Source organism: Schistocerca americana, chromosome 1 (genome assembly GCF_021461395.2).
Source record: "Schistocerca americana isolate TAMUIC-IGC-003095 chromosome 1, iqSchAmer2.1, whole genome shotgun sequence".
NCBI lineage: Eukaryota > Metazoa > Arthropoda > Insecta > Orthoptera > Acrididae > Schistocerca > Schistocerca americana.
In genome coordinates, this window is record NC_060119.1 from 350,288,071 (window position 1) to 350,303,316 (window position 15,246).

General features: G+C 43.3%; 1 protein-coding gene across 1 annotated transcript; it reads left to right on the forward strand.

The window, feature by feature from the left end:
• The first annotated feature begins 11,271 nt into the window (after positions 1-11,271).
• On the forward strand, positions 11,272-13,414 carry LOC124544727. Its single transcript, XM_047123381.1, has 2 exons — positions 11,272-11,927; positions 13,110-13,414. The coding sequence occupies exons 1-2, from the start codon at positions 11,574-11,576 to the stop codon at positions 13,272-13,274; spliced, it is 519 nt and encodes a 172-aa protein (XP_046979337.1). The 5' UTR covers positions 11,272-11,573; the 3' UTR covers positions 13,275-13,414.
• The last annotated feature ends 1,832 nt before the right edge of the window (positions 13,415-15,246 follow it).

Consider the following 15,246-nt stretch of genomic DNA (forward strand, 5'->3'; position numbering starts at 1 on the left):
GAGGAATGGGTGAAACAACTTCAGGAACTTCGCAGTGCTTTAATCACCAAATGGTAACAAAACAATTGCACCATAAATCACACGAATGTGTCTAAGAGCAACATTTTTTAATTCTTACGTGAATAAATTGATAATCTCCCAGTCAATTCCCTTGATAATCTCCCACTCAATTCCCACATACTTCGCCATATGTCTATAGAACTCCGTCATTCTCTGAAAACACTTTCCGATACCTAAGATGCTACTAATTAAGTAATCGCAGTAAATTGAGTAGTGGTGTTTCATAAATTTGCCACAATATAATTACGCTGCCTCTTGTCACAGCGCCGGCTGCGGTGGTCTCGCGGTTCTAGGCGCGCAGTCCGGAACCGTGCGACTGCTACGGTCGCAGGTTCGAATCCTGCCTCGGGCATGGATGTGTGTGATGTCCTTAGGTTAGTTAGGTTTAAGTAGTTCTACGTTCTAGGGGACTGATGACCACAGCTGTTAAGTCCCATAGTGCTCAGAGCCATTTGAACCATTTTTCTTGTCACAGCTTCAGCTATGTCTATTATTACGGTGGCAAAATTTAATTAGGCTGCTTTTTTCAACACCGAAAACAACCGACCACAGTTTGGTTGTTGAGGAATGGAGTAAATTAATGACTATTCTTTGTAATATTACAGAAATGTACACTGCCTGGCAAAAAAAGGAAGCACTCGAAAGACAGTCAGATGTCAATGTGTTCACCATCGGCGGATATGCACGGTTGCAGTTGTCTGTGACAGGCAGAACGGCACCACAGTGCATTAGAGTTGTTAGAGATTAGCATTGTTACCATTACCGGTAAGTTCTAGAAGGGGGCTGAACAGCATCAGATGTTGAAGTGATCATTGTGAAGGCAATGGAGATGATACGGTAATCATTACCTGACAGAGTTTGAAAGGGAGCTCATCGTGGGCCCCATTTAGATGGCTGGTCGAATCGTGTGATATCCAGATTTGTGGGGTACTTGGATGTGACAGCGGCGCTATGTTGGACTGCATTGGAACATGAGGGCAGGAATACCCACTGTTGAGGTTCCGGTCGGCCATACCCGACCACCACAAGAGAGTATCGCCGAGTGTCCAGTAATGTAACGATGACATCGAGCCCGTAAAACCAATATTCAGAAGTACATCCCGAAATACATTTATTTTTCTCTATTAAAATAATGACTGCATTTAAAAGGCAGTAAATATATTTTTACTCCATGAATGGTTCTCTACCACTGAAAGAAGCCTTGCGGACTTTGGAATCCTTATCCAACACATTAGCATATTAGTAAATAGACATTATTTCTTATTATTGAACTGGTCTGATGCTCTTATAACTTCGACAACAGACAGATGTGACACATAAGAAAACACTCATTTTAACGTTTTCTACAAATCACTGTTTGGAATAACAAGTTTGTTTAATAAAACCGCCTTTTCCTGCTACCACTTAATTTATTTACCCCAGACACCTTTCGCCTTTTTCTTGTTCTAAGGCATCATCAGTGGGATGATTCGCGAAAAAGGCGAAATGCGTCTGGGATAAATAAATCAAGTGGCAGCAGGAAAAGGCGGTTTTATTTACAAAACAATATTTGAAAGATCAAACCGCCTCATTGGACGACACGCATACTAGTGTAGAGATATGTTTCTAATTTTTCAGGTATGTTACTTTTTGCAATCGTTAGAGAGTTACTGCAGTTAACCGAAGAGTGCCAAATGTGGGAGTGGGTTAAGATTATTCGCAAAAATTTTGAAACTTTAAAGACAGAGGAGATGACCAGGTCTAAAAGGACAGGAGAAATATGTCTTTTCTTCTAACTGGCGTAATTAACATAGATTTCGCCGCACCCGAAGGAGGATTGCATACCCAAAACGGTGTTCATTTCGGACACGATATCTCTGATGCATCCAACAAAGTGTACGTTAGGAAATGTAGTAATTTGCAGTTGCTCAGCGTCTAATGGTATAATAGTGTTATCAACATATTAACTACTGACAGTAAGGTGAAGTATATAAGAGACAGTATAAGCAAAGGACAGTTGGGAACAATGAAACGTCTTTGTGAGTAACTACCAGGATAGATGGACGCTAGAAGAACTTGACTGTGTACTGCAAGGAAGACGTTTTTATACTCTGAAAGCAGCCGAAGAGGGTGACTGAACAATTTAATTTATATATAAACACAAATAAGAATAAATATCGCAGTTTCCCTATTTTTTAGTGTATACTTATTTTTTATTTGCTATGTTATGTCGAAGCGTCTAGTATTCGACGTAGAAATATCGCCAAACAAAATGGGCGTCATAATAAAAGAGCACATTTCTCTTTTTGTATACAGTCTCCGTTTGTAGTATATATGCACTCATGAGCAATTCAGTGAGAGATAACTCCCGTGTTGGAAAGAGAGCGCTACTGTCACCAATATATATACATCGCAGCTGAGTGGATCTTCACTGGGACGTCATCAGACGATGTACCGGTCGTCGGAGCGCAAGGAAAGTGTGTGGGAGATGCGCTTCTGCAGCGATGTTCATAAAGCAGCACGTAACCGTCTGAGACGTGTCCTGGGTGCTTTGTCTGCCATGAGATTATCAATACGTTGGTGTCTGAAACGCCAGTAGAAACCGAAGAGAAAATTCTTTGTATGACTCTTGCTTCCTATCTTATTGCACAAAACAAAAATATTTGAGACAGAACGGCGGAATTTAGTGTCCTTTCTTAATTTTCAAAACCGAGACTCCTTACAGCTCTCCGGGTCGTTTGAGTTTTTTCACAGCTTATATCAAAATACAGTCACGACGCCATAAAATTTGAGTACTGTTCTGTCGAAAGCCACACTAGTTCTAATGGTTGCCTCACAAATTATTTTTAAGCAATAATAGTACATCATCAGTTTCCTTTCTTTGCGGTTAGCACTAGAGACGACTTACGATGCCAAATTAGTGGAATAAACCAAGATTGCATATATTAATATACTACAATGAGGTGGCAAAGGTTGTGGGATCCCTGCTAATATTGTGTCAGGCCAACTTTTGCCGTAGTGAAACAACTCTCTGTGCCGTGGGCTCAAAAACTCGTTACAAGTTCCCTGCAGAAGTATTGAGTCACGCTGCCTATATAGCTGTCGGTAATTCCAAAAGTGTAGTGGGAGTAGGATTTTGTGCACGAACTGACCTCCCGATTATGTTCCATAAATGGTCTATGGCATTCATGTCGAGCGATCTGGGTGACCAAATCATTCGCTCGAATTGTCCAGACTGTCCTTCTAACCAATTGCGAACAATTTTAGCCCGGTGACATGGCGAATTCCATTGTTGTTTGGGAACATGAGGTCCATGAATGACTGCAAATGGTCTACATGTAGCGGAAGATACCCATTTCCAGTCAATTATCGGTTCAGTTGGACCAGATGGCCCAGTCCATTCAATGTGAACACAGCCCACACCATTATGGAGCTACCACCAGCTTGCACAATGATTTGTTGACAACTTGGGTCCATGGCTTCATGGGGTCTGCGTCACACTAGAACAGTAGCATCAGCTCTTACAAACTGATTCAGATGTTCAAGTGGCTCTGAGCACTATGGGACTTGGCATCTGAGGTCATCAGTCCCCTAGAACTACTTAAACCTAACTAACCTAAGGATATCACACACATCCATGCCCAAGGCAGGATTCAAACCTGGGTCCGTAGCGGTCGCGCGGTTCCAGACTGAAACGCCTAGAACCGTTCGGCCACAGCGGCCGGCTTACAAACTGAAATCGGGACTGATCTGAGCAGGCCACGGTTTTCCAGTCGTCTAGAGTCCAACCGATATGGTCACAAGCCCGAAAGAAGTACTGCAGGCGATGTCGTGCTGTTAGCAAAGACCCTCGCGTCACTCATCTGCTGTCATAGTCCATAAACGCCAAATTTCGCCGCACTGTCCTAACGGATACGTTCGTCGCATGTGCCGCATTGATTTCTACGGTTCTTTCACGCTGCCAGCACTGACAGTTGTACCCCTACACCGCTGCTCTCGACCGTTAAATTAAGGCCGTCGGCCACTGCGTTGTCCTTGGTGAAAGGTAATGTCTGAAATTCGGTATTCTTGACACACTCTTGACACTGTGGATTTCACAATATTGAATTCCCTAATGATTTTCCTAATCATATGTTCCAAATGAAACTTCCTGGCAGATTAAAACTGTGTGCCGGACCGAGACTCGAACTTGGGACCTTTGCCTTTCACGGGCAAGAGCTCTTGCCCCCGAAAGGCAAAGGTCCCGAGTTCGAGTCTCGGTCTGGCACACAGTTTTAATCTGCCAGGAAGTTTCATATCAGCGCACACTCCGCTGCAGAGTGAAAATCTCATTCTGGAAATGTTCCAGATGTCTAACTCTCGCTACGATTCCGCGTTAAAAGTGTGTTTAATTCTGTCGTGCGGCCATTATCAGGTCGGAAACCATTTTGCATCAAGCACCTATGTACAAATGACAACCCCGCCAGTGCACTGCCCTTTTATTCTTTGTGCACGTGATACCACCACCATCTGTATATGTGCATGACTTTTGATATCTACAGTTAGTTATTATTAAAACATAATTCTTTTGATGTGTGAGAGAGCGACTACATGACTCAGGTATCAAGATGTGAATTCATTCTTTTTTTTTTTTTTTTTTAGTGTGAATATCGTTGAGATTAGAGCGAAAAATAATACTGAAATACGCTAATAATGACGCGGTAAACACGTCACCCGTCATTCAACCAGTATCTCTTTCACAACCATGTGAGGCAGTGTGATTTGCAGAACTCTCGATACGTCGAACGATAATGCGTGTTTGCGAGAACAGTTCGCCGTTGATGGTGAACCTTTTCTGATTCTGAAAACAAACTAAAGTTTGGGAACGGACTCTAGGTGCCTATTGTACCCACCGTTGTTGCTAAAGTGGAGTAACATAAACGGTGATACACAACACTGAATCGTTTGTGCCTGAGACTAAATTGGGGATTTGTATATTCAGCGACATTCAGTTCGGCAACAGTAGGGGGGAGAAAGCTGTACCTAGAGGATGATTGGTGTACCTGGGAACATCCGATGTTTTTTGTCGGCATTTCAGTTCAGTCTACTGACTGATTTTGGAATCACATGAAGGAATGTGCACTACAGACCACCATAAGCAGTTTCTTCCTTTTTTTTACGTTTTCTGTTCTTGTTAGACACCAGGTAGTGGTTTGCGCAAAATTTGTAAATATTTTGCATCCTACACGTTTAAGTGTTGTAAAATATACTAAATCTATTTGGAATATATCGTTAACTAGATCAGAAACCCGGCATTGCCCCGGTATTAATTTTAACGATTTTCTGTTAGAAATGTAAACAAAAAATGAACTGTGTTTGTAGTGTAATATCGAAAAAAAATCCATTTCCATGTATTCTTGACAGCATCTTTCAAATTATGAACAGTCTTGGAAAGAAATATGCACAATGTACAAATGTATAAGTACGGTATCTAAGTTAAGGAACACAGTATTTCCGTACTTTGGGTGCAGCTGCTTCGCGCGTCTATAACACCGGTGTTTTAAACGTCTCTATGGCTACGCCTCTTCATAGGTATATAGACGGCTTTGTTTTCTCCTATAGCCGTTTAAACTTCGCAGCTGAAAGCTGTCGAAAGCGCTGCCAGCTATCAGCGATTTCCTTAAATTGACAAGAGTCTTAGTAGTAAAGAATAAATGTATTAAAACCTAATGCGCTCTGCGTCAGTTTTTCACGCATCTCATTTTTTATAACGTAATATCTCCTGAGTTATAGGTGGTCCTTACTCCCACAGAGATTGTCGTCTGCAATAAGGGATATTTACACGCAGTTTGGTTACAATCTGTCCAGTGGTTCAGGACGAGATGATTTGCAAAACAAACAGACACACACACATTTTATAATATGTACAGAATTATGGCGAGTAAAATACTATATTTTTTTCGAACTATTTATATAACATAGTCTGTCGTGCATCATCTTTCACCTTTTACCATGGCGCATATGATACTTGGAAATGAATTGAGTTTCATTAATGCCTTAACAGTGATGTTTTTGGTTTTGTGGCTCTCATCTGCGCAGTCATCAGCGCCCGTATAGAGTCCCAATTTTTACACAGTCCAATTTTTTACACAGTCCAATCTAGCCACCGTCACTAAAGATGATGATGAAATGATGATGACAATAGGAACACTCAGTCCCCGGTCGGCAATCGAACCCTGGACCCCGTGATCCAGAGGCAGCCGACACTAATGGTCGGGTGTTCTGTGTGTCCCCCAACTGCCTTCAGTATCGGATAGTCAGTCCGTAAAAGTTCGTATATGGGCGATAGCATCGAGAATTTAGTGTACTTTGAAGTTGTTGCAATCAAATAGTGTAACTGAATTTTTCTGACAAAGTTACTGTACTCGTACATTTGATGTTTTTATAATCATGAAGCATGGCAGTTTGCGTGTTATTTGAGACATATAACTAATACGAAAACGTGGCGAGATGTGTTGTTAAATTGGTAGACAACGAGATGGTATTCAAATTGCAGTTCAGCCATCTACATTTAGGTTTCCCGTTGTTCCCTTAAATTGATTAATGGGAATTCCTAGATGGTTTGACTGAAACAGACGCAATCGAGTTCTTTCCCCATCTTTGTCCATCCCGAAGTTGCGTTTCATCTCTGATGACATGGTCAGCAACGTAATGTCTAATAGTAGCGTTCCTTCCTTCAATTTTTGTCAAACTGAAAGTAAAATTCGTATTGGAGAATACTGCCTACGATTTTCAATTAAAACGAATGACAAGCTACGATCTACGATGTAGGTCACATGGCTTCAATTACCGTCGTGAAAAAAAAAATCAAACTGAAGAGATTGAACTTTCTGTCAGTCCTTTACATAGTCACCCTTCTATGTTACCCATTTTTGTCAACTATGGATAACTTTGGTTGCAGAAGTCCTGGAGGTTCAGAAAACTCTCAGTCTCGAAAATCACCTCGTCGTCATTACGGAAATGTGTATCACGCAATTGTTTCGTCCACGGAGGAAAGAGAATGAAGTGACTCGAATGGATGTCAGGAGAATATGGGGTGAGGAAAAACATGATAACACAAAGTCTTAGTTGGGGCATTATCGAGGATTAAAAACACAATCTTGGACATTGACCACGACGGTTCGTCCTGATAGCCTTGTTTTGTTTTTTTTTTTAGCTTTCTTCCTCTCGCAGAAGGGGCAAAGCGGGCACATGAAGAGCCTACTGCTCTTCGGTGCCTTATATTAACTTATGTTATGCTGTTTGGACACTTTTTATTGTGAATAGGGGTACGTTTTTTCTATTAATTTTCCGAGTATCTACTCATATCTAATCGCTTTCTTGCACAACACTGTCAGGTGATTTCGGTGGTGTTTTTCTGTGACGGTTTACCCCGTACGAGAATAATTTCTTAGCTTCATACCACGGCGCTACCGAGAAAGACCTGTCGTCTCGTTGCCCGATGTGACTGGGTTGGAGCCTTTTTCGGCTCAGTGAATCGACACGTATCCACTACTCGCATTACTCCCATGTCTCCGAGCCGCTCCTCTACGCTGATTTAGAGGCAAAAGGGGTCTGACATAACTACAACATTTTCACCACTGATTCGGTTCGGCTGGTTTTTTGAATGGGTGTGAGCAGTCGTCGAACCCAGCGAGTGGAGGCGTCAGTCATTTTCATGATGTAGAGTGAGATGTTAAAAGTGATCCATGACTGATTTTCACATTTTTCACTACAGCTTTGTTAGAGATGCTCCCGCTTTCGAGCATCGGAGCTTCCAACTGCGTCGCGATTTCCGGTTCTCAGAGAGAGAGAGAGAGAGAGAGAGAGAGAGAGAGAGAGGTGCCGGCCGGAGTGGCCGAGCGGTTCTAGGCGCTACAGTCTGGAACCGCGCCACCGCTACGGTCGCAGGTTCGAATCCTGCTTGGGGCATGGATGTGTGTGATGTCCTTAGATTAGTTAGGTTTAAGTAGTTCTAAGTTCTAGGGGACTGATGACCTCAGAAGTTCAGTCCCATAGTGCTCAGAGCCATTTGAACAAGAGAGAGGTGGTCTGTTACTTCGTCATTCCGACTTGTCTGAGCACACTAGAAGCGTGTATGCCACATAACCACGTATCATATGATGATGCATTGTTGTACACTTACATCAACTCAGCACTAACTGTTACAACATTATTTCCCTTCAAATTCACAAAACGAATTATCCGACGATACTCCACTGTAGCAGTGGGCTGCTCATTTCGTTTTGGTTGCTGTAGCAGTGTGTTACGGTACTGTGGCGCCGAGATTGTAATACACACCAACGATACAGAAATGTACCTGCAAAAAAACAAAAATGTATAATTTTTATTTTTTCAAGGTAATAAAAAAACGAACCACCTAGTTTAAATTTGATTTTAGAAAAGCGTATGACTCCATAGACAGAGAAAGCCTCATTAGAACCCTGGAGGAATTTGGAATTGTCAGAAAAACTAGAGAGATAGTAAAGCAAACACTGACAGATACCAAGTCCAAAGTCAAATTTCGGGGCAAGATTTCTGAACCTTTTAAAATCGAAACTCGTTTGAGACAAGGGGATGGGCTCTCCCCACTTCTATTCACATCACTTTGGAGAAGATTATGAGGGAGACATTGGAGGAATAAACACAACAAAAAGAAAAGGGAATTTGTTTTGGAGGATCAGTTAAAGGCCTTACGATACATGCACTAGCTTTTTCAGATGATATTGCTCTCCTATCCACAAATATAGCAGATGCAATTAAACAAGTAGAAATCTTAGCAAAGCATGCAGCTAAATTTAGTTTACAGATATCACAAGAAAAAACTAAATTCATGTCTAACAAATATAAGAAAATCAAAGAATTGCACACAATTATCGGATGTATCTAAAGAGTCAAACACTTAATATTTGGGAGAAACGGATACGGGCACATATAAAAAGAAGCTGTCAAACTTCGAGTAGCTAAACTTAGGAGGGCACACATTTAGCCGCGCGCGGGATTAGCCGAGCGGTCTAGGGCGCTGCAGTCATGGGCTGTGCGGCTGGTCCCGGAGGAGGTTCGAGTTTTCCCTCAGGCATGGGTGTGTGTGTTTGTCCTTAGGATAATTTAGGTAAAGTAATGTGTAAGCTTAGGGACTGATGACCTTAGCAGTTAAGTCCCATAAGATTTCACACACACTTGAACATTTTTTTTTGGCACATATTTTAACACAGAATCTGTACAGCAAAAAATACCTGTCTCTAAATGCAAAGTTATTATATTACAATACAGTGACGAGAACAGACTTTCAGTATGCAGTAGTAACACTCTCCCTCAAGAACAAACGACTAATAGACGAGCTCGAGAAGAAGGAAAGAGTACTTACGAGGAAGATTCTTGGTGGACACAAAAAAATTGGCGAAAAATTGCTAAAGATGAGCAATGAGAAGATCTACCAATTTATTAAACCAATCACAACGGAAATGAGAAAGAGTAGGCTGATGTTCTTTGGTCATCTGGTGAGAATCGTTGATGGCAGATTAACGAAGAAAATCTTCAATATAATTCAACAGAGGAAAACACCCAACTCTTGGTTGCAAGGAATAAAGAAAGACCTCGGTGAACTTGGACTTGCAGAAATGAACGCAATGAATAGGGACAAGTACAGAAAGCCAATAACTGAATTCGAGGTTTTTCAGGAGGCTCCAAAACCGAAGACCAACAGGAAACTAACAGCTGAACAAGTGGCAAAAATGGCAACAGGCAGAAGAGCAGTCCGAGAAAGTAGCAAGAAAAAAGTGAACATGAAATAGAATTTGCACCGCGGTCCTTAGTTGCTCAGTTCGTGTAAATAAATAAATTAATTAATTAAAACTTCATGATTACCCAGGGATGTTCTTTCATGTAAGTTAATGACTAGTACACTGCTGGCCATTAAAATTGCAACACCACGAAGATGACGTGCTACAGACGCCCGACGGGAATAAGATGCTGTGATATGCAAATGATTAGCTTTTCAGAGCATTCATACAAAGTTGGCGTCGGTGGCGACACCTACAACGTGCTGACATGAGGAAAGTTGCCAGTCGATTTCTCATACACAAACAGCAGTTGACCGGTGTTGCATGGTCAAACGTTGTTGTGATGCCTCGTGTAAGGAGTAGAAATGCGTATCATCACGTTTCCGACTTTGATAAAGGTCGGATTGTAGCCTATCGCGATTGCGGTTTATCGTATCCCGACATTGCTGCTCGCGTTGGTCGAGATCCAATGACTGTTAGCAGAATATGGAATCGGTGGGTTCAGGAGGGTAATACGGAACGCCGTGCTGGATCCCAACGGCCTCGTATCACTAGCAGTCGATATGACAGGCATCTTATCCATATGGCTGTAACGGATCGTGAAGCCACGTCTCGATGGGACGTTTGCAAGACAACAACCATCTGCACGAGCAGTTCGACGACGTTTGCAGCAGCATGGACTATCAGCTCGGAGACCGTGGCTGAGGTTACCCTTGACGCTGCATCACAGACAGGAGTGCCTGCGATGGTGTACTCAACGACGAAGCTGGGTGCACGAATGGCAAAACGTCATTTATAATCCAGGTTCTGTTTACAGCATCATAATGTTTGCATCCGTGTTTGGCGACAGTGCGGTGAACTCACATTGGAAGCGTGTATTCGTCACCGCCATACTGTCGTATCACCCGGCGTGATCGTATGGGGTGCCATTGGTTAAACGTCTCGGTCACCTCTTGTTGACATTGACGGCACTTTGCAATAGTGGACTTTACATTTCAGATGTGTTACAACCCGTGGCTCTACCCTTCATTCGATCCCTGCGAAACCCTACATTTCAGCAGGATAATGCACGACCGCATGTTGCAGGTCCTGTGCGGGCCTTTCTGGATACAGAAAATGTTCGACTGCTGCCCTGGCCAGCACATTCTCCAGATCTCTCACGAATTGAAAACGTCTGGTCAATGGTGGCCGAGCAACTGGCTCGTCACAATACGCCAGTCACTACTCTTGATGAACTGTGCTATCGTGTTGAAGCTGCATGGGCAGCTGTACCCGTACACGCCATCCAAGCTGTGTTTGACTCAATGCCCAGGCGTATCAAGGCCGTTATTACAGCCAGAGGTGGTTGTTCTGGGTACTGATTTCTCAGGATCTATGTACCCAAATTGCGTGAAAATGTAATCACATGTCAGTTGTAGTATAATATATTTGTCCAATGGATACCAGTTTATCATCTGCATTTGTTCTGGGTGTAGCAATTTTAATGGCCAGTAGTGTATTTAACAGATTTAGTAAGGTTATCAGGCAAAGATCCTGCTCCAGCATCAGATGAGAAGACACTTTCGATTCTCGGGATTACGTGTAGGGAGTAGTAAACATATGGTCGCCGTATTGGGGTACGCGTGTACAGCGTCGCTTTGTTTTTGGAAGGCGGCGCTTGTAGTATGTTTGTACAATGACAGCGGCTGGGGGCTTGCCCGCTGAGGAAACACGTCACGAGGCACTGTACTTAAGATGTCGGCCGTGGCAGGAGGAGCCAGTCTGCTCCACACGGCGCTACCAGAGACGCGCAGCACGATGAGTGACGCACGCAGAGTCCTCCTGTTGGTCGCCGCGGCCGCTGCAGTGGCCACTGGCCTTCCTGCGGTGGCGCCGCCTCCCGGCTTCGGCTGGCTGCTGCCGCATCGAGCCCAAATTGCTGAACGGCCTCCGCTGTCACCTCCACCCCTGGACCCTCACACCGTGTTCATCCTCACACACGGCTACCCTGTTCATGTACCGTGTCTACAAACAACAGGGGCTTCGCCTGTGCAGACTGGAATCACTGCGGGCTCACACAGGGCTGTAGCCAAGAATCGTCAGACTGAGGTGAGCAACAGAATGACCAATTACGCGTATCCTGTTTGACCAAATATCCTTACGAATATAATTTTAATTAATATTGTGTTTATACTGGTTGTTGGTGAGGAGGAAAGTTAGTTATTAGTATTTTATTAATGATCTCATTCATAAGCAGCCATATCACAGTCATCACAGTAGTCGCTCAAGAAAGTTATAATTAAGCTTTACTTGTTTAATCAGAATCGGACGATGACTCTCCTTGTCCGCAGTCTCGATGATTCGAAGCGATCTGCAGTCCTGTGTAAATAAAATGTCTTGGTTTTCTTGCGTTGCGTAGTCAGCCGGAAAACCTCAGATCAAGCGGAAAGTTTGTTTTGATAGAGTTTAATTATCCGATGAAATAATGGAATTCTTGGATTTAGTAATTGCAGGTTCGTTTCCAATTCATCGGAAGTTCCCTTCTGATTACCAACGAAACGACACCTCAGTACAAATTTCCAATTAGAGAATACATATATAATGAAATTCCTTACACACCTTTGATGTAAATGCTCAGTATATATTTTCTTGAGTAGCATACAATATATTTTCAGTCTCTTTCTTCCAGTAATCTCAATAGCAAAATTACAATTATTCAGTGCGGCTATTCGGCACGGACAAGATCCTAGAAGTCGCCTCAACACACCAGAGAGAATATTACAAAGAGTAATTATGCGCTCATGGAATAGTAATAGCACTGAACTACTTTCCCCATCGATTCTGCGAGTATATAGATGGTCAAGTAGGAAACGTATTTCACTCATAGAATTGTGCAGGGATAATTAGTAGAATATAAAGAAATATTGCAAGAATACCAGTATTTAACGAACTTATTACACCTTCGTAGCCCGGCCTGGGTGGCCGAGCGGTTCAGGCGCTTCAGTCTGGAACTGCGCGACTGCTACGGTCGCGGGTTCGAATCCTGCGTCGGGCATTGATGTGTGTGATGTCCTTAGGTTAGTTAGGTTTAAGTAGTTCTAAGTTCTAGGGGACTGATGACCTCAGATGTTAAGTCCCATAGTGCTCAGAGTCATTTGAACCATTTTTCATTCTAGACTTTCAATAACATGCAATTAGTTTCTTCTTAACACCTCAGTTGTCATGAAAGGGCTTGGATTGCGGGAAGGTAAAGACAAGACTGTGTCCTCAATTGAAATGTTTTCCTTGCAGTCTGCTACGGCTACGGCTACCACGAGGGCCGCGGTGTCCCCCGCAGCTGCCGCGGACGCGACGACGAGGCAGCAGGGCCTGCTGAGCTTCATCAACGTGCCGGACATCCCGTGTCCTAAGGGACAGAGGCGCGACCCCGCGGGCAACTGCCGGGACGAGTGGTAGGCTGGCGGTCTCTGGAGCAAGAGCTCTGCGGGGATACCACTGGCGGGACCTGACAATCGCAGCTAATCAGTGTTGCGGCCTGCCAGAATTTTACGCTTCATCCAGTATTATAAGTTATTGACATGGCTGTGTCATTGTAGTTCTTCACGAGTCGTACTTTTAGAAATATATTATCTATTTATTTATTTTATTTATGTGTCTGTAAATAAAAAATTATCTGTAAATAAAAATTTTACTTCGAACTTCAGAAAGTAGCTGAAAAAATATTTTCTTCAAAATGATAACCCACACAAATTATCCAGTGACTCTTTGTCTTTTTTACACTGAAATTACTACCCGACGAACATAGCTGTTGGCACACTGCATTGTCAGAGAGAGGAAACGAGTCACAGTCTAACTGAAAGCATCGTACACTGTCGAAGCTGCCTGTACCTTAAAGCAATTTTGTCAGACCGCTTAGGAGAAATTTGAGAAGATCTCCAACCTGTTCTACAAAATACTCAAACATCTAAAACTAATAACACGTACGTTAAGAGTTGAGGTGTTTGTAATATAACTGTCTTTTCGTTGCTAGAAGGTGATTGTGTGAGACTAGGAAGGCCTTCCGGCCACAGAGTGAACACCCAAACAGTTGTCAGATAGAACCCTGAAATACTTTGATATAACATTAAAGAAGGGTGTAAAAGAAAACTTCACTATAGGTAGTGTCTTTTAAGAGATCTGCTCGTACAGCTTCACGCATGGTGTGCTGGTGTGTGTGACAGCTTGTCAATAACTAGGTTACCTGCATGTGGTTGTTATGAGTTTTTATGCGCTCGTTTAGACAAATGCTGGGTTGGTCGCCAACCTCTGGCTCAGGAAATACAATACACGAACAGTTAAAATACAATAAGACAGAAAACAAAGTTTATACTATTGACAGACAGATGGTGCACACGACCCCTCCCCCCCTCCCCACCCCCTTCGCTGGTGACTGTGGAGACAAAAGGGCATCCAGCCATCAAAATAAACGTAAAAGAAATTTGACAAATTACGAAATCAACTGATACCATACAACGGAATAAAGGCTGTGGAAGGGGAATGGGGCGATATTTCAGGAGGCGACAATGCTGGCAGAAACGTCCTGGCAAAACTTGTGACTGAGTTTAGACGGGTGTGAGGACACAGCTGCCTCAAGTCGACGCATTCTGTAAGGAGGCTTGAAAATCAGGATGGATACCAGCAATCGCGACCTATTGACAGTCTGCAGTAATAAAATAACTTTAAAATGGGATTAGAACACCACATGATATAATTCTGCGCTGTTCTCTTTCATGTAAATGGTTTTCTCCTTGTGAAATATGGAGCCGACCCTTCCGAACTACAAAGTATCGAATCAAATGATATTGAACTTCCTGGCAGATTGAAACTACACTCCTGGAAATTGAAATAAGAACACCGTGAATTCATTGTCTCAGGAAGGGGAAACTTTATTGACACATTCCTGGAGTCAGATACATCACATGATCACACTGACAGAACCACAGGCACATAACACAGGCAACAGAGCATGCACAATGTCGCCACTAGTACAGTGTATATCCACCTTTCGCAGCAATGCCGGCTGCTATTCTCCCATGGAGACGATCGTAGAGATGCTGGATGTAGTCCTGTGGAACGGCTTGCCATGCCATTTCCACCTGGTGCCTCAGTTGGACCAGCGTTCGTGCTGGACGTGCAGACCGCGTGAGACGACGCTTCATCCAGTCCCAAACATGCTCAGTGGGGGGCAGATCTGGAGATCTTGCTGGCTAGGGTAGTTGACTTACACCTTCTAGAGCACGTTGGGTGGCACGGGATACATGCGGACGTGCATTATCCTGTTGGAACAGCAAGTTCCCTTGCCGGTCTAGGAATGGTAGAATGATGGGTTCGATGACGGTTTGGATGTACCGTGCACTATTCAGTGTCCCCTCGACGATCACCAGTGGTG